Source organism: Oncorhynchus mykiss, chromosome 7 (assembly GCF_057628025.1).
Source record: "Oncorhynchus mykiss isolate SJ-2025 chromosome 7, ASM5762802v1, whole genome shotgun sequence".
Classification (NCBI taxonomy): Eukaryota; Metazoa; Chordata; class Actinopteri; order Salmoniformes; family Salmonidae; genus Oncorhynchus; species Oncorhynchus mykiss.
The window spans coordinates 77,117,501-77,140,054 of NC_143028.1; the positions used below are offsets into that span (position 1 = coordinate 77,117,501).

A 22,554-nucleotide genomic window follows, 5' to 3' on the forward strand; every position below is an offset into this window, starting at 1 on the left:
GGGGCAGAACGACAGATTTGTACCTTGTCAGCTCAGGGGTTTGAACTTGCAACCTTGCGGTTACTAGTCCAACGCTCTAACCACTAGGCTACCCTGCCGCCCCAATGTCATGATAAATCTAAGTAAAGGGATGGAATAAGAATATACACATAAATATATGGATGAGTGATGACCGAGCGCCAGACGCGATAGATGGTATAAAATACAGTATTATACATATTTGATTTCTGTTGTCTGACTGACGTTTCTGTTTTTGTGTGTGTCTGTCTAACCTCCCCAGGTGACATCCGTAATGACCTGTGTGTCTGTCTAACCTCCCCAGGTGACATCCGTAATGACCTGTGTGTCTGTCTAACCTCCCCAGGTGACATCCGTAATGACCTGTGTGTCTTGTCTAACCTCCCCAGGTGACATCCGTAATGACCTGTGTGTCTGTCTAACCTCCCCAGGTGACATCCGTAATGACCTGTGTGTCTTGTCTAACCTCCCCAGGTGACATCCGTAATGACCTGTGTGTCTGTCTAACCTCCCCAGGTGACATCCGTAATGACCTGTGTGTCTGTCTAACCTCCCCAGGTGACATCCGTAATGACCTGTGTGTCTGTCTAACCTCCCCAGGTGACATCCGTAATGACCTGTGTGTCTGTCTAACCTCCCCAGGTGACATCCGTAATGACCTGTGTGTCTGTCTAACCTCCCCAGGTGACATCCGTAATGACCTGTGTGTCTTGTCTAACCTCCCCAGGTGACATCCGTAATGACCTGTGTGTCTGTCTAACCTCCCCAGGTGACATCCGTAATGACCTGTGTGTCTGTCTAACCTCCCCAGGTGACATCCGTAATGACCTGTGTGTCTGTCTAACCTCCCCAGGTGACATCCGTAATGACCTGTGTGTCTGTCTAACCTCCCCAGGTGACATCCGTAATGACCTGTGTGTCTGTCTAATCTCCCCAGGTGACATCCGTAATGACCTGTGTGTCTGTCTAACCTCCCCAGGTGACATCCGTAATGACCTGTGTGTCTGTCTAACCTCTCCAGGTGACATCCGTAATGACCTGTGTGTGTCTGTCTAACCTCTCCAGGTGACATCCGTAATGACCTGTGTGTCTGTCTAACCTCCCCAGGTGACATCCGTAACGACCTGTGTGTGTCCTGTCTAACCTCCCCAGGTGACATCCGTAACGACCTGTGTGTGTCCTGTCTAACCTCCCCAGGTGACATCCGTAATGACCTGTGTGTGTCTGTCTAACCTCTCCAGGTGACATCCGTAATGACCTGTACCTCACCTTGGAGAGAGGAGACTTCGAACGGGGAGGAAAGAGTGTCCAGAAGAACATTGAGGTGTCTGTTTACGTGCTCTACGCAGACGGAGAGATACTCAAAGTAGGTGTTGTTTTTAATTGTCTCCCCCTGACGACCGTAATACGTTACATTTGTTTTGTGTATTTAATTTACCATCAAGACTATGCATCCGTACGTTTTTAGTGTTCAGTTTATAATATGTCTGAAGACAATTAAAATAATTATATGTGGTGACTGTGTGTGCTTGCATGCGTACGTGTGTGTCTGTGATGATGGTGTGTGTGTTTATGTGTTTGTGTGTGTGTGTGTGTGTGTGTGTGTGTGTGTGTGTGTGTGTGTCTGTGATGATGGTGTGTGTGTGTGTGTGTGTGTGTGTGTGTGTGTGTGTGTGTGTGTGTGTGTGTGTGTGTGTGTGTGTGTGTGTGTGTGTGTGTCTGTGATGATGGTGTGTGTGTGTGTGTGTGTATGTGTGTGTGTGTGTGTCTGTGATGATGGTGTGTGTGTGTGTAATGACCTGTGTGTGTGTCTTCCTGTAGGACTGCATCAGCCTGGGCAGTGGTGAAGCCCACATCAGTGAATGACCTGTGTGTGTGTGTGTGTGTGTGTGTGTGTGTGTGTGTGTGTGTGTGTGTGTGTGTGTGTGTGTGTGTGTGTGTGTGTGTGTGTGTGTGTGTGTGTGTGTGTGTGTAATGACCTGTGTGTGTGTTTCTTCCTGTAGGACTGTATCAGCCTGGGCAGTGGTGAGCCCCACATCAGTGAACACCGTTCCTTTGTCCTCTACCACAACAACAGCCCCCGTTGGAGCGAGGTGGTTAAACTACCCATCCCCATAGACCGCTTCAGAGGGTCACACCTACGCTTCGAGTTCAGACACTGCTCCAGTGAGTACCGGTCTGGTCTAGAGATAATCAGTAATGTCATGATAATCGAGTGCTTTGCACGTGTGTCGAGGAAATCTCACTTTCTAACACGTATGAACACAGGAAGTTTAACACACAGCTGATCAAATTTGCGCGAAAATATTTTACTTCTGTGTTCTAGAGATTATACTGAAGACAACTCATTTGACAACTCCTACTTGCTAGACCTTTCTAAAGCCATCTACAGAGTAAAAGTTCAGCAACTCTTGAATATAGTGGAAGAGGTTAAACTTCAATGGCGCTTCTTTCATCTGTGGGCCAGCCTTTTGGGGTACATATGACACTTAGTGAGTGATTGTCTCTCTCTGTTCTTCCTCTCTGTTCTTCCTCTCTGTTCTTCCTCTCTCTTCATCCTCTCTGTTCATCCTCTCTGTTCATCCTCTCTGTTCTTCCTCTCTGTTCATCCTCTTTGTTCTTCCTCTCTGTTCATCCTCTTCTCCACAGCCAAAGACAAGGCAGAGAAGAAGCTGTTTGGCTTTGCCTTCACACCACTGATGAGAGAGGACGGGACAACGTTGTCAGACGAGAGTCACGAGCTCTATGTCTACAAGGTCAGCCTTCTTTCTGCCTCTTCTTTCCATGGTTGTTTTCCTCCTGTAGGGGTGATTCCTCCTGTAGTGGTGATTCCTCCTGTAGTGGTGAGTCCTCCTGTAGTGGTGATTCCCTATGTAGTGGCGATTCCTCCTGTAGCGGTGATTCCCTATGTAGTGGTGATTCCTCCTGTAGTGGTGATTCCTCCTGTAGTGGTGATTCCCTATGTAGTGGTGATTCCCTATGTAGTGGTGATTCCTTATGTAGTGGTGATTCCTCCTGTAGTGGGGATTCCTCCTGTAGTGGTGATTCCCTATGTAGTGGCGATTCCTCCTGTAGTGGCGATTCCTCCTGTAGTGGCGATTCCTCCTGTAGTGGGGATTCCTCCTGTAGTGGTGATTCCTCCTGTAGTGGTGATTCCTCCTGTAGTGGTGATTCCCTATGTAGTGGGGATTCCTCCTGTAGTGGTGATTCCCTATATAGTGGTGATTCCTCCTGTAGTGGTGATTCCTCCTGTAGTGGGGATTCCTCCTGTAGTGAAGATTCCTCCTGAAGTGGTGATTCCTCCTGTAGTGGGGACTCCTCCTGTAGTGGTGATTCCCTATGTAGTGGCGATTCCTCCTGTAGTGGCGATTCCTCCTGTAGTGGCGATTCCTCCAGTAGTGGTGATTCCTCCTGTAGTGGCGATTCCTCCTGTAGTGGTGATTCCTCCTGTAGTGGGGATTCCTCCTGTAGTGGGGATTCCTCCTGTAGTGGTGATTCCCTATATAGTGGCGATTCCTCCTGTAGTGGGGATTCCTCCTGTAGTGGTGATTCCCTATGTAGTGGTGATTCCCTATGTAGTGGTGATTCCCTATGTAGTGGTGATGCCCTATGTAGTGGTGATGCCCTATGTAGTGGTGATTCCCTATGTAGTGGTGATTCCTTATGTAGTGGTGATTCCCGATGAAAAACCATTGGCACGGGAGAGAGCTGTCCATAACATGTCCACAAAAATCCCCTTTCCAAGCATTACCCTTTTTTGTGTGAATTTCCCATTTATTTTGCATGAATCAAATATACAGTGACTTGCGAAAGAATTCGGCCCCCTTGAACTTTGCAACCTTTTGCCACATTTCAGGCTTCAAACATAAAGATATAAAACTGTATTTTTTTGTGAAGAATCAACAACAAGTGGGACACAATCATGAAGTGGAACGACATTTATTGGATATTTCAAACTTTTTTAACAAATCAAAAACTGAAAAATTGGGCGTGCAAAATTATTCAGCCCCTTTACTTTCAGTGCAGCAAACTCTCTCCAGAAGTTCAGTGAGGATCTCTGAATGATCCAATGTTGACCTAAATGACTAATGATGATAAATACAATCCACCTGTGTGTAATCAAGTCTCCGTATAAATGCACCTGCACTGTGATAGTCTCAGAGGTCCGTCAAAAGCGCAGAGAGCATCATGAAGAACAAGGAACACACCAGGCAGGTCCGAGATACTGTTGTGAAGAAGTTTAAAGCCGGATTTGGATACAAAAAGATTTCCAAAGCTTTAAACATCCCAAGGAGCACTGTGCAAGCGATAATATTGAAATGGAAGGAGTATCAGACCACTGCAAATCTACCAAGACCTGGCCGTCCCTCTAAACTTTCAGCTCATACAAGGAGAAGACTGATCAGAGATGCAGCCAAGAGGCCCATGATCACTATGGATGAACTGCAGAGATCTACAGCTGAGGTGGGAGACTCTGTCCATATGACAACAATCAGTCGTATATTGCACAAATCTGGCCTTTATGGAAGAGTGGCAAGAAGAAAGCCATTTCTTAAAGATATCCATAAAAAGTGTTGTTTAAAGTTTGCCACAAGCCACCTGGGAGACACACCAAACATGTGGAAGAAGGTGCTCTGGTCAGATGAAACCAAAATTGAATTTTTTGGCAACAATGCAAAACGTTATGTTTGGCGTAAAAGCAACACAGCTGAACACACCATCCCCACTGTCAAACATGGTGGTGGCAGCATCATGGTTTGGGCCTGCTTTTCTTCAGCAGGGACAGGGAAGATGGTTAAAATTGATGTGAAGATGGATGGAGCCAAATACAGGACCATTCTGGAAGAAAACCTGATGGAGTCTGCAAAAGACCTGAGACTGGGACGGAGATTTGTCTTCCAACAAGACAATGATCCAAAACGTAAAGCAAAATCTACAATGGAATGGTTCAAAAATAAACATATCCAGGTGTTAGAATGGCCAAGTCAAAGTCCAGACCTGAATCCAATCGAGAATCTGTGGAAAGAACTGAAAACTGCTGTTCACAAATGCTCTCCATCCAACCTCACTGAGCTCGAGCTACTTACAGTGCATTGGGAAAGTATTCAGACCTCTTCACTTTTTCAACATTTTGTTAACTGTTTCACTTTGTCATTTTGGGGTATTGTGATGTCATTTTGGGGTATTGTGATGTCATTTTGGGGTATTGTGATGTCATTATGGGGTATTGTGATGTAATTTTGGGGTATTGTGATGTCATTTTGGGGTATTGTGATGTCATTTTGGGGTATTGTGATGTCATTATGGGGTATTGTGATGTCATTATGGGGTATTGTGATGTAATTTTGGGGTATTGTGATGTCATTTTGGGGTATTGTGATGTCATTTTGGGGTATTGTTTGTAGATTGATGAGGTACATTTTTCATTTAATCCATTTTAGAATAAGGCTGTAACTTAACAAAATGTGGAAAAAGGCAAGGGGTCTGAATATTTTCCCAATGCACTTTAAATATGCAGTATAAACAGCTTCTAAAGATACAGTTCTATAGTAAATATGCAGTATAAACAGCTTCTAAAGATACAGTTCTATAGTAAATATGCAGTATTAACAGCTTCTAAAGATACAGTTCTATAGTAAATATGCAGTATACACAGCTTAGATAAAGTTCTATAGTAAATATGCAGTATAAACAGCTTCTAAAGATACAGTTCTATAGTAAATATGCAGTATTAACAGCTTAGATACAGTTCTATAGTAAATATGCAGTATAAACAGCTTAGATACAGTTCTATAGTAAATATGCAGTATAAACAGCTTAGATACAGTTCTATAGTAAATATGCAGTATAAACAGCTTCTAAAGATATAGTTCTATAGTAAATATGCAGTATTAACAGCTTAGATACAGTTCTATAGTAAATATGCAGTATAAACAGCTTAGATACAGTTCTATAGTAAATATGCAGTATAAACAGCTTAGATACAGTTCTATAGTAAATATGCAGTATAAACAGCTTCTAAAGATACAGTTCTATAGTAAATATGCAGTTTTAACAGCTTAGATACAGTTATATAGTAAATATGCAGTATAAACAGCTTCTAAAGATACAGTTCTATAGTAAATATGCAGTATAAACAGCTTAGATAAAGTTCTATAGTAAATATGCAGTATAAACAGCTTAGATACAGTTCTATAGTAAATATGCAGTATAAACAGCTTAGATACAGTTCTATAGTAAATATGCAGTATAAACAGCCTAGATACAGTTCTATAGTAAATATGCAGTATAAACAGCTTCTAAAGATACAGTTCTATAGTAAATATGCAGTATTAACAGCTTAGATACAGTTCTATAGTAAATATGCAGTATAAACAGCTTAGATACAGTTCTATAGTAAATATGCAGTATAAACAGCTTAGATACAGTTCTATAGTAAATATGCAGTATAAACAGCTTCTAAAGATATAGTTCTATAGTAAATATGCAGTATTAACAGCTTAGATACAGTTCTATAGTAAATATGCAGTATAAACAGCTTAGATACAGTTCTATAGTAAATATACAGTATAAACAGCTTCTAAAATGCAGTTGTATTGTAAATATGCAGTATAAACAGCTTCTAAAGATACAGTTCTATAGTAAAAATGCAGTATTAACAGCTTCTAAAGATACAGTTATATTGTAAATATGTAGTATAAACAGCTTCTAAAATACAGTTATATTGTAAATATGCAGTATAAACAGCTTCTAAAGATACAGTTCTATAGTAAATATGCAGTATTAACAGCTTCTAAAGATACAGTTATATTGTAAATATGCAGTATAAACAGCTTCTAAAGATACAGTTCTATAGTAAATATGCAGTATTAACAGCTTCTAAAGATACAGTTATATTGTAAATATGCAGTATAAACAGCTTCTAAAGATACAGTTCTATAGTAAATATGCAGTATTAACAGCTTCTAAAGATACAGTTATATTGTAAATATGCAGTATAAACAGCTTCTAAAGATACAGTTCTATAGTAAATATGCAGTATTAACAGCTTCTAAAGATACAGTTCTATAGTAAATATGCAGTATAAACAGCTTCTAAAGATACAGTTCTATAGTAAATATGCAGTATTAACAGCTTCTAAAGATAACATTCTATAGTAAATATGCAGTATTAACAGCTTCTAAAGATAACATTCTATAGTAAATATGCAGTATTAACAGCTTCTAAAGATACAGTTATATTGTAAATATGCAGTATTAACAGCTTCTAAAGATACAGTTCTATAGTAAATATGCAGTATTAACAGCTTCTAAAGATAACATTCTATAGTAAATTTGCAGGGTCTGAATACAAATGTAAATAAGGTATTTTTTTAAATAAAAAAAACAACTGTTTTTGCTTTGTCATTATGGGGTATTGTGATGTCATTATGGGGTATTGTGATGTCATTATGGGGTATTGTGATGTCATTATGGGGTATTGTGATGTCATTATGGGGTATTGTGATGTCATTATGGGGTATTGTGATGTCATTAAGGGGTATTGTGATGTCATTATGGGGTATTGTGATGTCATTATGGGGTATTGTGATGTCATTATGGGGTATTGTGATGTCATTATGGGGCATTGTGTGTAGATTGATGAGGGTGAAAAATGATTGTATCAATTTTAGAATAAGGCTGTAAGGTAACAAAATGTTGAAAAATTCAAGAGGTCTGAATACTTTCCCTAGGCACTGTATCTACACACACATGACCAGTGACCCCAACATAGTGTCCTCTAGCATACAAAACAAGTAAAAAAATAACCCTTGACAGACCGCATGATACACAACACATAAACAGGCCAAAACGGCTCTGACACCTCCCTTACAACCACTTGGAAATAAGTGCTATAAAGGTCCAATTTATTGGGTTCTGTATGTACCAAGTTTGTTTGAGCGTAGTTTTGGCTGGTCAATGAGGTAGGGTTTATCTGGCATGAACTCTGCAGTACCTCACATCCTTCTCTCCTCTCCAGTGTGACGAGAATGCTACGTTCAGTAACCACGCGTTGTATCTGGGTCTGCCCTGCTGTAAGGAGGACTTCATCGGCTGTCCCAACGTTCCCTCCAGCCTCATCTTCCAACGCAGCACGAAGGAGACCCTCTGGATCTCCACACAGCTCTCCTCCACCAAGCTCACACAGAATGGTAGGTCTCTTCTCCTCCACCAAGCTCACACAGAATGGTAGGTCTCTTCTCCTCCACCAAGCTCACACAGAATGGTAGGTCTCTTCTCTTCTCTTCTCTTCTCTCCTCTCATCCCCTCTCTTCTCCTCTCCTCTCCTCTCCTCTCTTCTCTTCTCTTCTCTTCTCTTCTCCTCTCCTCTCATCCCCTCTTCTCTTATCCTCTTCTCCTCTCCTCTTCTCTTCTCTCCCCTTCTATTCTCTCCTCTTCTCCCATCCTCTCTTCTCCTCTCCTCTCTTTTCCTAATCTCTTCTCCTCTCCTCTCTTCTCTCCTCTTCTCCTCTCTTCTATTCTCTCCTCATCTCCTCTTCTATTCTCTCCTCATCTCCTCTCTTCTATTCTCTCCTCATCTCCTCTCTTCACTCCTCTTCTCCCCTTTTCCTCTCCTATCCTCTCTTCTCCTCTCCTCTTCTCCTCTCTTCTATTCTCTCCTCATCTCCTCTCTTCTATTCTCTCCTCATCTCCTCTCTTCACTCCTCTTCTCCCCTTTTCCTCTCCTATCCTCTCTTCTCCTCTCTTCTCCTCTTCCCTTTTCCTCTCCTCTCTTCGCTTCTCTTCTCGACTCCCATTCCCCACCAAGCTAGCATAGATGACTTGGCCATTGATCCTGATCTTGATTCCGCTGCCATTATGTTGTTCCCAGTGGACCTGCTTGCGTTGTTGAAGTGGAAGGCCCACCCAGACAGAGTGATGGACATCCTGGGGCGACTACGTCATGTCAGTGGAGAGGAGATCGTCAAGGTTAGAGTTTACAGGAAAAAACAAATATACATTCTGAGAAAGAGTTTAAAGGTCGTTCATATATTTAACATGTATCTTCATATCTTCATCATTTGACAGTTCCTCCAAGACATTTTGGACACCCTGTTTTCCATTCTGGATGACAACACTGACAAGTATGGTCCTCTGGTGTTCCAGTCACTGGTGAGAAACCTTCTGAGAATCTGTACTGCGTGTGTGTGTGTGTGTGTGTGTGTGTGTGTGTGTGTGTGTGTGTGTGTGTGTGTGTGTGTGTGTGTGTGTGTGTGTGTGGTGTGTGTGTGCGCGTACGTATGACACTGAATGCCTTTTCTCCATTAGAGGTATCCTGCGCCTGCTTGTCATCTTCCCTCCTCAGTAATAAGAGATAGTGTGTCTGTGTTTTTATTCTGAGTCCCAAATGACACCCTATATAGTGAAGTCTTGTCAAAGGTAGTACACCATTTAGGACTCTGTCTCAGTGTGTCTGGCCTGGCCCAGAGCCAGTGATTATTAGGAGCTCCCTCCCAGACAGCTGCCTGCTGCAGGGCCAGATCTCAGGGGAGTGTTTAGACTACCCCAGACTTCCTCACAACAGAGTCAAAGGACTTATCCCTCCCCTCTCCCCCCAGTCTCCCTTCTAGAGGTATATATCTGTCATGTTGGGGATGGAGAGATGATAGATGGTCAGACAGAGATGAAAGATGGTCAGACAGAGATGATAGATGGTCAGACAGAGATGATAGGTGGTCAAACAGAGATGATAGGTGGTCAGACAGAGATGATAGGTGGTCAGACAGAGATAATAGGTGGTCAGACAGACATGATTGGTGGTCAGACAGAGATGATAGATGGTCAGACAGAGATGATAGGTAGTCAGACAGAGATGATAGGTGGTCAGACAGAGATGATAGGTGGTCAGACAGAGATGATAGATGGTCAGACAGAAGGCCTTCCAGAAGGCCTTTACGGTAGAGTGGCCAGACACATGACAGCCCGCTTGGAATGCAATGGTCAAAGGTAGTGCACTTTAAGTGCAATAGGGTTGTCATGTTGGATGCACGCTCTGTGCACCCTCATCTCAGCCTGGCAAAAAATGAAACTGAAGTGGAGCTTCTGACTGGATCTCTTCTTCTCTCCCTCTCTCTCTTTCTTCCCCTCTCTCTCTCTCTCTCGCTCTCTCTCTCTCTCTCTCTCTCTCTCTCTCTCTCTCTCTCCCTCTCTCTCTCTCTCTCTCTCTCTCTCTCTCTCTCTCTCTCTCTCTCTCCCTCTCTCTCTCTGTCTCCCTCTCTCTCTCTCTCTCTCTCTTTCTGAATATCTCTCTTTCTCCTCCCTCTCGCCATCTCCCCGACACTCTCATTCTCTCTCCCCCCTCACCTCTCTCTCTCTATCTTTCTGAATATCTCTCTTTCTCCCCTCTCTCTCTCATTCTCTCTGCCCCCTCACCTCTCTCTCTCTCTCTCTCTCTTTCTGAATATCTCTCTTTCGTCTCTCTCTCTCCCCCTCTCTCTCTCTCTCTCTTTCTGAATATCTCTCTTTCTCCTCTCTCTCTCCCTCTCTCTCACCTCAGGTGTTCATCATTAATCTGCTCAGGGACAGCAAGTACTATCACTTCCGTCCCGTCATGGACACTTACATCCAGAAGCACTTTGCTGGAGCGCTGGCGTACAAGTGAGTTTCTGTTAGTTGTACCACAGACATGACACTGCTGAGGCTAACGTGGTTGAACTTGTCACAGCTGAGCCTCAGCTGGTTATTTGCTGATCAAGATCACACCTTTGTTGTAGCTGGTTTTTCTCTTCAAAGTTAAGTTAATTTATCTCCTCATCCTTCAATGTGTATGTAGTGGTTTACCATTGATCTAAAGATAATGTAGATGTGCCATTCTCAGAGAGCTTCAACATTTGTATTTGTTATGGATCCCCATTAGTTCCTGCCAAAGCAGCAGCTACTCTTCCTGGGATTTCTGTTTTTTTTTAATCTAATTTTACTGCTTGCATCAGTTACTTGATGTGGAATAGAGTTCCATGTAGTCATGGCTCTATGTAGTACTGTGCGCCTCCCATAGTCTGTTCTGGACTTGGGGACTTTGAAGAGACCTCTTGTGGCATGTCTTGTGGGGTATTCATGGGTGTCTGAGCTGTGTGATAGTAGTTTAAACAGACAGCTCAGTACATTCAACACCTCTCATAAATACAAGTAGTGATGAAGTCAATCTCCCCTCCACTTTGAGCCATGAGAGATTGACATGCATATTATTAATATTAGCTCTCCGTGTACATTTAAGGGCCAGCCGTGCAGCTCTGTTCTGGGCCAACTGCAATTTTCCTAAGTCCCTTTTTTGTGGCTCCTGACCAAATGACGGGACAGTAGTCCAAGTCTGACAAAACTAGGGCCTGTAGGACCTGCCTTGTTGATAGAAGGTAGAGCAGCACTTTATTAGCTACTGTTGTATCAATATGTTTTGACCATGACCGTTTACAATCCAGGGTTACTCCAAGCATTTCGCTACACTCGCATTAACATCTGCTAACCATGTGTATGTGACAAATAAAATTTGATTTGATTTAGTTTAGTCACCTAAAATGCCCACATTATTTATTTCAATGTTTAGTTAAGGTTTAGTGAATGATTTGTCCCAAATACAATGTTTTTAGTGTAAGTTCTAAATATTTCAAACTTAATCCACACACTCTGAAACTAACCGCAGCTCTTTGTTAAGTGTTGCAGATCATTTCAGTCGCAGTCATTCAGCTGATGTGTATAGTGTTGAGTCATCCATATACATAGACACACTGGCTTTACTCAAAGCCAGTGGCATGTTATTAGTAAAGATTGAAAAAAGTAATGGGCCTAGACATCTGCCCTGGGGAATTCCTGATTCTACCTGGATTATGTTGGAGAGGCTTCCATTAAAGATTCTGTTAGGCAGGTGTGTTCTGTTAGGCAGGTAACTAACTCTTCATCCACAATATAGCAGGGGATGTAAAGCCATAACAAGTTTTTCCACCAGCAGACTATGATCAATAATGTCAAAAACTGCACTGAAGTCTAACAAAACAGCCTCCACAATATTTTTATCATCAATTTCTCTCAGCCAATCATCAGTCATTTGTGTAAGTGCTATGCTTGTTGAATATTCGTCCCAAAAAGCATGCTAAAAGTTTGTCAATTTGTTTACTGTAAAATAGCATTGTATCTGGTCAAACACTATTTTTTCCAAACGTTTACTAAGGGTTGATAACAGGCTGATTGGTCGGCTGTTTGAGCCAGTAAAGTGGGCTTACTATTCTTAGTTAGCGGAATGACTTTAGCTTCCCTCCAGGCCTGAGGGCACACACTCTCTAGCAGGCTTAAATTGAAAATATGGCAAATAGGAGTGGCATTATCGTCCACTATTATCCTCAGTAATTTAATTTTCAGCAATTTTCTATCCAGATTGTCAGACCCCGGTGGCTATTTGTTGTTGATGGACAACAATAGTTTTTCCGCCTCTTCCACCATCACTTTACGGAATACAAAATATCAATGCTTGTCTTTCATAATTTGGTCAGATATACTTGGGTGTGTATTGTCAGCGTTTGTTGCAGACATGTCATGCCTAAGTTTACTCATCTTGCCAATGAAAAAAATCACTAAAGTAGTTGGCAATATCAGTTGATTTTGTGCTGAATGAGCCATCAGATTCAATGCATGATGGAGCTGAGTTTGCCTTTTTCCCTCAAAGTTTCCTTTAAGGTGCTCCAAATCTTTTCATTATCATTCTTTGACATTTATCTTTGTTTCATAGTGTAGTTTCTTCTTCCTTTTTATTCAGTTTAGTCACATGATTTATTTAGTCAAGTGCTTTCTCAATTTGCAGTATGTTTGCCAATCAGTTGTGCAGCCAGACTTATTTCCCATGCTTTTCGCCTCATCCTGCTCAACCATAGCATTTTTCAATTCCTCCTCAACCCACAGGGATTTAGCCGTTTTTATATTCATGTTCTTAATGGGTGCATGCTTATTCGTAATTGGAATAAGCAATTTCATAAATCTGTCAAGTGCAGCGTCTGTTTGCGCCTCATTACACACCACAGACCAGCAAAACATCTTGCATGACCTCTTATAGACTATATTAGGGCCTTTGGAACGTTGTTTTTCCTAGATATGGCTACTATATTGTGATCACTACATCCGATGGATCTGGATACTGCTTTCAAGCTAAGTAAAACATGTGATCAATACATGTTAATGATTTCATTCCTGTGCTGTTTGAAATTACCCTGGTAGGTTGACTGGTAACCTGAACCAGGTTGCAGGCACTAGTTACAGCTTGAGTGGGCAGCTTGATGAAAGCCAGTCAACATTTAAATAACCTGTAAAATAATTATAATAAAATCATTAAAATAATAACCTAATTTCAGACATGTTATCCAGAGCCTGAATGTTACTTTTCTTAAGTCTCGCTTAAAGTGCATCATACATATAGTATTTACATGAAATCCCCATCAGCACTAAAAGAAGATCCTACCATTATCTGACCTATGTTGGTTGAAAGAGACACCTGTTAATTGAAATGCATTCCAGGTGACTACCTCATGAAGCTGGTTGAGAGAATGCCAAGAGTGTGCAAAGCTGTAATCAAGGAAAAGAGTGGCTACTTGGAAGAATCTCAAATCTCAAATATATATTTTATTTAGTTACTTTTTTTAGTTACTACATGATTCGGGGCGGCAGGGTAGCCTAGTGGTTAGAGCATTGGACTAGTAACTGAAAGGTTGCAAGTTCAAACCCCCGAGCTGACAAGGTACAGAACTCTGTCGTTCTGCCCCTGAACAAGGCAGTTAACCCACTGTTCCTAGGCCGTCATTGAAAATAAGAATTTGTTCTTAACTGACTTGCCTAATAAAATAAAGGTTAAAAAAAAAGTGTTATTTAATAGTTTTCACTATTTTTCCAGAATGTTGGAAATAGTAAAAAAAATATTTTAAAAATACCTGGAATGAGTAGATGTGTCCTAACTTTTGACTGGTAGTGCATGTTGTGATGAATGGTCTTTCCTGTGTTGTGTGTCCCATCCAGAGAGTTGATCCGCTGTCTGAAGTGGTACATGGACCGTTCTGCAGAAGTGGTGAAGCAGGACCACATCCAGGAGGCCATGAGGGTAGGAGAACTCCACTGGAAGTTGTCCCTGTCCTGTTGACCCGGGGTGATGGGGGGGGGTGAAGTTGTCCCTGTCCTTTTGACCATAGACACGGGGGGATGGGGGGGGGGGGGGGGTGCTGAAGGTGTCCCTGTCCTTTTGACCGTAGACACTCTGGGCCCTTGTTAAATAAAATACAAGGCTCAACGTTTTTTTTTTCCTGGTCAGAAATATGCTGGTCAGAAATAACAATCATTACATACGCAATACCTGAACAGTAAAGTTTACATTGAATGTGTTTAGGAGACTACTCAGTAAGCTAGTTGAATAAACTATGAATAAAGTTTAATCATATCAAATATGCCACGATGCAATGTAAAAGTGTTCCTTGTAAATAATATATTGTATCTGCATTAATCCGAATTATTATTAAAAAAACGGATGACAGTCTGCACCACCATTCTGTCCTTAGAAAGTATGTCTGGTTACATCCATGTCCCATGGGTCTGTCTGTGTATCTGTCCTCCTCAATCCTTTATGTCTGAAAAACTATCACAGTTGACTGAAAATAAATAAGATTTTTAATTTATTTCAAAAATATCACACCTTTCAAAGGTTTCTATGTCGTTGTTTCCCCTCCTCTTAATGTATGATAAAAAAATCATGGTAGACTGAAACCCCATCAGGGTTTTTAATACTTATCTTAATCAAATGAATTGGTTTCTAGGCCTACATTTAAGAAGGTAATGCTTTTACACGTTGTTTACAGAACCTTGATTTCCAGTTTTCACAAGTGAAAAAGACTTGAAAAGTATGGCAACGTGAGACTGACATTTCTATGCCCTCGTCTCCACTCCGCCCTCCCCCCTCATACCCCAGGCTCTGGAGTACCTGTTGAAGTTCATTATCCAGTCTCGGATCCTGTACTCCCGTGCTACCTGTGGTATGGAGGAAGAACAGTTCAGAGCCAGCATCCAGGAGCTCTTCCAGTCCATCCGCTTTGTCCTCAGTCTGGACAGCCGCAGCTCTGAGACACTCATCTTCACACAGGTTAGAGGTCTACATACGCACACACACACACACACACACACACACACACAAACATAAAGTAGTCTAGCCTAATAGTAGCCTAGCAGTAGCCTAGCCTAGCAGTAGCCTAGCATAGCAGTAGCCTAGCAAGAGCCTAGCCTAGCAGTAGCCTAGCATAGCAGTAGCCTAGCATAGCAGTAGCCTAGCAAGAGCCTAGCCTAGCAGTAGCCTAGCATAGCAGTAGCCTAGCAAGAGCCTAGCCTAGCAGTAGCCTAGCATAGTAGTAGCCTAGCATAGCAGTAGCATATCAATAGCCTAGCCTAGCAGTAGCCCAGCCTAGCAGTGGGTCAATGGTGATTAGACTCTCACCATGGTGCAGTTTTCATTACTGATCTTCTGTCCTGACATCAAGATATCTTAGATACTGTATGTCTGTCTTTAATCTCTTTTGAATGACTGACTACTTCCAGACTTCAACCAATTGATTAATTATTCCTACCAGGGAGTGAAGAGACTAGCTACTGTGTATTGTTGGCATAATCCTCATCTATCCCATCATTACATCAGTTATATCGCTTAACTCTCTTTTCAGCTCTGAAGCTGCCAAATGTTGTTTTTCAAATCTAACTACAGTAGTTAGTATCTCTTTGCTATTTCAGTTACTTTACAATCTATAGTTTGTAATGTTATCTTTTTGCTTAGTTTAATGTAAGTTCCTTAGATTAATTAACCTGTGCCACTATATTGTCTTCATTTGCCCCCCTTTGCCCACTTTTGCAACTTCCTTATGTACATGTTACCTCCTTATGTCCCCCTCCTCCGGGACCTTCCCTGTCCCCTGACTGTCCTGGTCAGACCCCTCAGGTCTCCCAGCCTGACTCTGGACAGGGACAGCCCCCCGGCCCCAACAGCTGCACTCAGGCCTGGAGCTCCAATGCTCCTCGCCCCTCTCCTCTCTCAGTAAGTAGCTACAGCCCTTCCAGTATTGGCCGTCCTCTGACAAATGTGTCCTCTGATCAATTCCGCCAGTTCACTCTGCCATGAACCACTTCCCATACCGCCAAACGACCCCTTTTACAAACAACAGGAAATCCACCTACCACTTCTCAAATCACCAACCAACCCCCCGTTACAAACAGGAAATCCACCTACCACTTCTCAAATCACCAACCAACCCCCCTTTACAAACAGGAAATCTACCTACCACCTCTCAAATCACCAACCCACCAACCAGCCCCTTTTTACAAATTACTACTCAACCAACCCACTTATCTCCTCCTAAATTACCAATCAACCCATTTTTCAAACAGCAAGAAACTCAACCTCCCTACTAATCTGCCTACCTCCTCCCCAAATCAACACCCCTTCTGCAAACTACAAGAAATAAACAACCTACGTCTCGACCGACCCTCAACCATGTCACCGACCAATCCACAGCTGAAATGAAGCCTCACACATGTTTTTGGTTTGCTTCCTTTGTGTGATTGGTTTGTTATTAACCTTTCCAGTCTCCCTCCTACTGTTTCATCATCACGTCTGCTCTCCAACCATTCACCTACCTACAACTCTATCGCGTCAATCACCTCAATCTGTGTTATGTAATGACTCTGTGTGATGCCTGTCGTGCTTGTAGAAACATCCACACTACTTTCCCCAGGACTGTCTCATTTGGACTGTAAGGCCATAGGTGATCCATGGTACCCAGTAGCTAAAGTATCAATAATACCATCTATGAATGGGGAAATCTCGAATCATTTCCGATAGGATCCCTCAATTTCAAACCTCCTAGGTACATGGTGCATATGTCGGATCTTAACTTGATTACTCTTATGTTGTGGAGAACCTTCCTGTTGAAAAAAAATAGCAGATCTCTTTCTCTACCGATGTGTACTAGTTCCTCCAGACGGTACTAGTTCCTCCAGACGGTACTAGTTCCTCCAGACGGTACTAGTTCCTCCAGACAGTACTAGTTCCTCCAGACAGTACTAGTTCCTCCAGACAGTACTAGTTCCTCTAGACAGTAACTACAACCGTACTAGTTCCTCCAGACAGTACTAGGTCCTCCAGATGGTTCAGATTCCTCCCGACAGTACTAGTTCCTCCAGACAGTACTAGTTCCTCCAGACAGTACTAGTTCTTCCAGACGGTACTAGTTCCTCCAGACAGTACTAGTTCGTCCAGACAGTACTAGTTCCTCCAGACGGTACTAGTTCCTCCAGACGGTACTAGTTCCTCCAGACAGTACTAGTTTATCCAGACAGTACTAGTTCCTCTAGACATTACTAGTCCCTCCAGACGGTACTAGTTCCTCCAGACAGTACTAGTTCCTCCAGACAGTACTAGTTCCTCCAGACAGTACTAGTTCCTCCAGACAGTGCTGGTTCCTCCAGACAGTGCTAGTTCCTCCAAACAGTACTAGTTCCTCCAGAGGACTGAGGACACTGTGTTATTAAGATTCAGTGTGGAGGAGGTGTTGTTGCCAATCCTCAAAGCCTGTGGTCTGCCCGTCAGAAAGTCCAGGATCCAGTTGCAGAGGATGGTGTCCAGACCCAGGGCTCTGAGCTTGGTGTCCAGACCCAGGGCTCTGAGCTTAGTGTCCTGACCCAGGGCTCTGAGCTTGGTGTCCAGACCCAGGGCTCTGAGCTTGGTGTCCAGACCCAGGGCTCTGAGCTTGGTTTCCAGACCCAGGGCTCTGAGCTTGGTGTCCAGACCCAGGGCTCTGAGCTTGGTGTCCAGAACCAGGGCTCTGACTTTGGTGTCCAGACCCAGGGCTCTGACTTTGGTGTCCAGACCCAGGGCTCTGAGCTTGGTGTCCAGACCCAGGGCTCTGACTTTGGTGTCCAGACCCAGGGCTCTGACTTTGGTGTCCAGACCCAGGGCTCTGAGCTTGATGATGAGCTTTGAGGGAACAATAGTGTTAAACACTGAACTGTAGTCAATGAACAGCGATTGGATATTAGCCATCAGGGTACTAGGAAGAAGAGGCCGTGTAGCCCGTCCTTTCAGCAACAGGTAAGTTCGCTGTGCTGGGAACAGAGGAGTGGATGTAGTATTCCTGATCTGGGAGGCTAAGAGATAAGTGTGTAGCTTCTGATTCACGATGCAGAAGTGGTCGTAGGTCGTAGGTCGTAGGAAATGATTGCACGAACACGAGCGCGTGTACCCTCCTCGGGGACACCATTTTATCAATTCCAGCTGCACCTTGGCGGCAATTCTAAGTATTTACCTATCTATTCAAATCCTCCTGGTGCAGGATTATTTTCCTCCAGCGACTAAATGGGTCATATTAAGATCCGACATTTGTAGTTCCTTCACAGGCCTGACAGTCTGTTTCACACCACCCCAAATCACCCACACCACACTCCCGAGCCGTCGGTCCAGTGTGGAGTATGGAACTGGTCACTCTGGCCCCCCTTCCCTATCTCTCATCTCTCTCTCACCCTCCCTCGGTTTCTCCCCAACCCCCCCCAGGCGGCGCTCCTGAACTCGTTCCCGGCCATCTTCGACGAACTGCTTCAGATGTTCACAGTCCAGGAAGTGGCAGAGTTCGTACGGGGCACGCTGGGCAGCATGCCGAGCACCGTACACATCGGACAGTCCATGGACGTGGTCAAACTGCAGTCCATCGCTCGCACCGTGGACAGCCGCCTCTTCTCCTTCCCAGGTATTTGCCACTTGGATGACATTATGAACGGAAGCTCTAAAGTTATGACCACTTTGACGCTTTACAGCAGTTTTTTGTGTTTTGGGGTTTACGATATTTCCAATCGCACTAATATTACAATATGTACGTAGATATGAGATCTACATGGAGGTGAATGGATGACATACTCATATTATCATTAACTGTTGTATTGGTCAGTTGTAGGTAAATGCTCTAAAACTTTCTCTCTCTCTCTCTGCATACCCCTATCTCTCCTCTGCTTCTCTCTCTCTCTGCTCCCCCCCCTCTCTCTCGCTCTCCTCTGCTTCTCTCTCTCTCTGCTCCCCCCCCCCTCTCTCTCTCTCTCTCTCTCTCTGCCCCCCCCCTCTCTCTCTGCTCCCCATCTCTCTCTCTCTGCTCCCCCCCCCCCTCTCTCTCTCTCGCTCTCTCTCTGCCCCCCCTCTCTCTCTGCCCCCCCCTCTCTCTCTCTGCTCCCCCCCTCTTTCTCTCTCTCTCTCTGCATACCCCTATCTCTCCTCTGCTTCTCTCTCTCTGCTCCCCCCCCCCTCTTTCTCTCTCGCTCTCTCTCTCTGCCCCCCCTCTCTCTCTCTGCTCCCCATCTCTCTCTCTCTGCTCCCCCCACTCTCTCTCTCTCTCTCTCTCTCTGCCCCCCCTCTCTCTCTGCCCCCCCCCTCTCTCTCTCTGCCCCCCCCTCTCTCTCTCTGCTCCCCCCCCTCTCTCTCTCTCTCTCTCTCTCTCTGCTCCCCCCCCCCTCTCTCTCTCTCTCTCTCTGCCCCCCCCTCTCTCTCTGCCCCCCCTCTCTCTCTCTGCTCCCCCCCCTCTCTCTCTCTGCCCCCCCCTCTCTCTCTCTGCTCCCCCCCCCCCTCTCTCTCTCTGCTCCCCCCCTCTCCCTCTTTGTATCTCAGAGTCTCGTAGGATCCTGCTTCCCGTGGTCCTGCATCACATCCACCTCCACCTGAGACAGCAGAAAGAGCTGCTCATCTGTTCTGGCATCCTCAGCAGTATCTTCTCCATCATCAAGACCAGCTCTCTGGTAAACTATTCTAGGCTCTATCTTCTCCATCATCAAGACCAGCTCTCTGGTAAACTATTCTAGGCTCTATCTTCTCCATCATCAAGACCATCTCTCTGGTAAACTATTCTAGGCTCTATCTTCTCCATCATCAAGACCAGCTCTCTGGTAAACTATTCTAGGCTCTATCTTCTCCATCTGTCAAGACCAGCTCTCTGGTAAACTATTCTAGGCTCTATCTTCTCCATCTGTCAAGACCAGCTCTCTGGTAAACTATTCTAGGCTCTATCTTCTCCATCATCAAGACCAGCTCTCTGGTAAACTATTCTAGGCTCTATCTTCTCCATCATCAAGACCAACTCTCTGGTAAACTATTCTAGGCTCTATCTTCTCCATCATCAAGACCAGCTCTCTGGTAAACTATTTTAGGCTCTATCTTCTCCATCATCAAGACCAGCTCTCTGGTAAACTATTCTAGGCTCTATCTTCTCCATCATCAAGACCAGCTCTCTGGTAAACTATTCTAGGCTCTATCTTCTCCATCATCAAGACCAGCTGGTAAACTCTAGTCCGTACCATACAAACAGAGCAGGTAGGTTTACACAGCCTGCCATACCGATATATTCATGTATTTTCTATGTATTCATATCTCCCCCTAGGACACCCCGGTGCAGGAGGACATAGAGATGATGGTCGAGTCTCTCCTGGATGTGCTACTCCAGACCCTGCTGGCCATCATGAGCAAGTCTCAGTCCCAGGAGGCGGTAAGAGGACAGCGCTGCCCACAGTGCACGGCTGAGATCACTGTTAGTAACTAACAATCTGCTTCTACTATCTACGTCATCCTTTCCTTGTCATCTCCCATCCTTAGCTCAAGGGACAGGCAGTACTCCGTCTTGGCAGACGTTGGAGGAACCTAAGTCCCTGGTTTTCATCCTCATCCCTCTCTCCATCTGTCACTCCACACCTCCAACACTCCTGTCCCTGCATGTCTCTCTCTCTCTCTCTCTCTCTCCTCCTCTCACTCCACACCTCCAACACTCCTGTCCCTGCATGTCTCTCTCCCTCTCTCTCTATCTCTCTCTCTCTCTCTCTCTATCTCTCTCTCTCTCTCTCTCTCTCTCTCTCTCTCTCCATCTCTCTCCATCTGTCACTCCACACCTCCAACACTCCTGTCCCTGCATCTCTCTCTCTCTCTCTCTCTCTCTCTCTCTCCATCTCTCTCCTCCTCTCACCCCACACCTCCAACACTCCTGTCCCTGCATGTCTCTCTCCCTCTCTCTCTATCTCTCTCTCTCTCTCTCTCTCTCTCTATCTCTCTCTCTCTCTCTCTCTCTCTCTCTCTCTCTCCATCTCTCTCCATCTGTCACTCCACACCTCCAACACTCCTGTCCCTGCATCTCTCTCTCTCTCTCTCTCTCTCTCTCTCTCTCTCTCCATCTCTCTCCTCCTCTCTCTCTCTCTCTCTCTCTCCATCTCTCTCCTCCTCTCACCCCACCCCTCCAACACTCCTGTCCCTCCATGTTTCTCTCTCTCTCTCTCTCTCTCTCTCTCTCTCTCTCTCTCTCTCTCTATCTCTCTCCTCCTCTCACCCCACCCCTCCAACACACCTGTCCCTCCATGTTTCTCTCCCTCTCTCCTTCATCCTGTTGTCTCCCCTGTCAAGTTGGAGATTTTAATATATTTTCAATCTGAGTTTAATTATTTTTGGAAGAATATAGTCATATGTTTTCACAATAATATACTGTAGTCAAATTAAAGAAATGCTTTCAGCAAGGCCCAAAATGTTTAATCTTAAATGTATTTGTTTGATATCAATGGGCAGTTTTGAAACATTTTGATAAACTTAACAATGTTCGTAACCCAGGAACCACAGTTGAATTCATTAACTAAAATAAACTAATTCAAACTAACTTACTGTACTGTCTGCTTTGAATCAAACCCCTATCCAATCATGTCTCTCATCTTCATTATCCTTACCCCCCCCCTCCCTTCTTCCCACCTGTGTTTTGATTGGTCATCGGGTGGCTCACGGGGCACTGTGATTGGCTGACATGCGTGTGCCTGTGCTCTCATTGGCAGGGAGAGTATGTGTCCTGCCTCCTATCCCTGCTGCGTCAGATGTCTGAAATCCATTTCCAACATCTGCTGGACAACTTCCAGAGCAAAGAGGAGCTGAAGGTGACAGACACACGTTTATAGATTCTGTGTTACAGCATTAAAATGTCACTGGCCTACACACAATACACCCTCATGTCAAAGTGAAATGATGTTTTCAGACATTTTTACAAATCAAACCAAATGAAAAGCTGACATTTCTTGAGTCAAGTATTCAACCCCTTTGTTTTGGCGAGCCTAAATAAATTCAGGAGCCACAATCAGCACAATCTATAGGCGGGCCTGTTTTTTTTTTCTTCATGGGACTTCCTGTGTGTACGCTGTGTTACAATACAATGATTGTCAAGTGGTTTTAATCATAAAAAAGTTCAATTAAAAATGACAAAAATCTCAAAGTTAAAACTCAACTAATGAGAAGAGCACCAGCCTTTTCCATACACTGTGATTCATTGGTGGCTAAATAAATTAGAATAGATCTCCCTAGGCCAATGCAGCAGGAACCAAATCAAACCAAATCAAGTAGGCATCTAACTTCCATCGTTAACTTAGTAAAATACATAGGCCAAAAGCCGACAAAATAAAAACAGTAGAAAATATCCTAATGAAAATTCACTTTAATCTC

The 22,554-nt window shown here is 43.9% G+C and overlaps 1 protein-coding gene across 28 annotated transcripts in view; it reads left to right on the plus strand.

Annotated features, from left to right (window-relative positions):
- dock3 (dedicator of cytokinesis 3) overlaps positions 1–22,554 on the plus strand; it is a 398,499-nt gene that overhangs the window by 335,781 nt on the left and 40,164 nt on the right. For 15 of the 28 annotated variants that reach the window (XM_090242011.1, XM_090242016.1, XM_090242005.1 and 12 more), the window contains exons 15-28: positions 1,260–1,384; positions 2,022–2,184; positions 2,668–2,774; positions 8,038–8,209; positions 8,890–8,987; positions 9,087–9,170; positions 10,555–10,655; positions 14,049–14,130; positions 14,989–15,159; positions 15,994–16,098; positions 18,610–18,802; positions 19,708–19,835; positions 20,474–20,620; positions 21,897–21,995. In XM_090242011.1, the coding sequence (XP_090098137.1) occupies positions 1,260–1,384; positions 2,022–2,184; positions 2,668–2,774; positions 8,038–8,209; positions 8,890–8,987; positions 9,087–9,170; positions 10,555–10,655; positions 14,049–14,130; positions 14,989–15,159; positions 15,994–16,098; positions 18,610–18,802; positions 19,708–19,835; positions 20,474–20,620; positions 21,897–21,995 (1,775 nt within the window). The remainder of the gene's footprint in view (positions 1–1,259; positions 1,385–2,021; positions 2,185–2,667; positions 2,775–8,037; positions 8,210–8,889; positions 8,988–9,086; positions 9,171–10,554; positions 10,656–14,048; positions 14,131–14,988; positions 15,160–15,993; positions 16,099–18,609; positions 18,803–19,707; positions 19,836–20,473; positions 20,621–21,896; positions 21,996–22,554) is intronic. The other 13 variants (XM_036984230.2, XM_090242019.1, XM_090242025.1 and 10 more) reach the window with 3 other exon arrangements.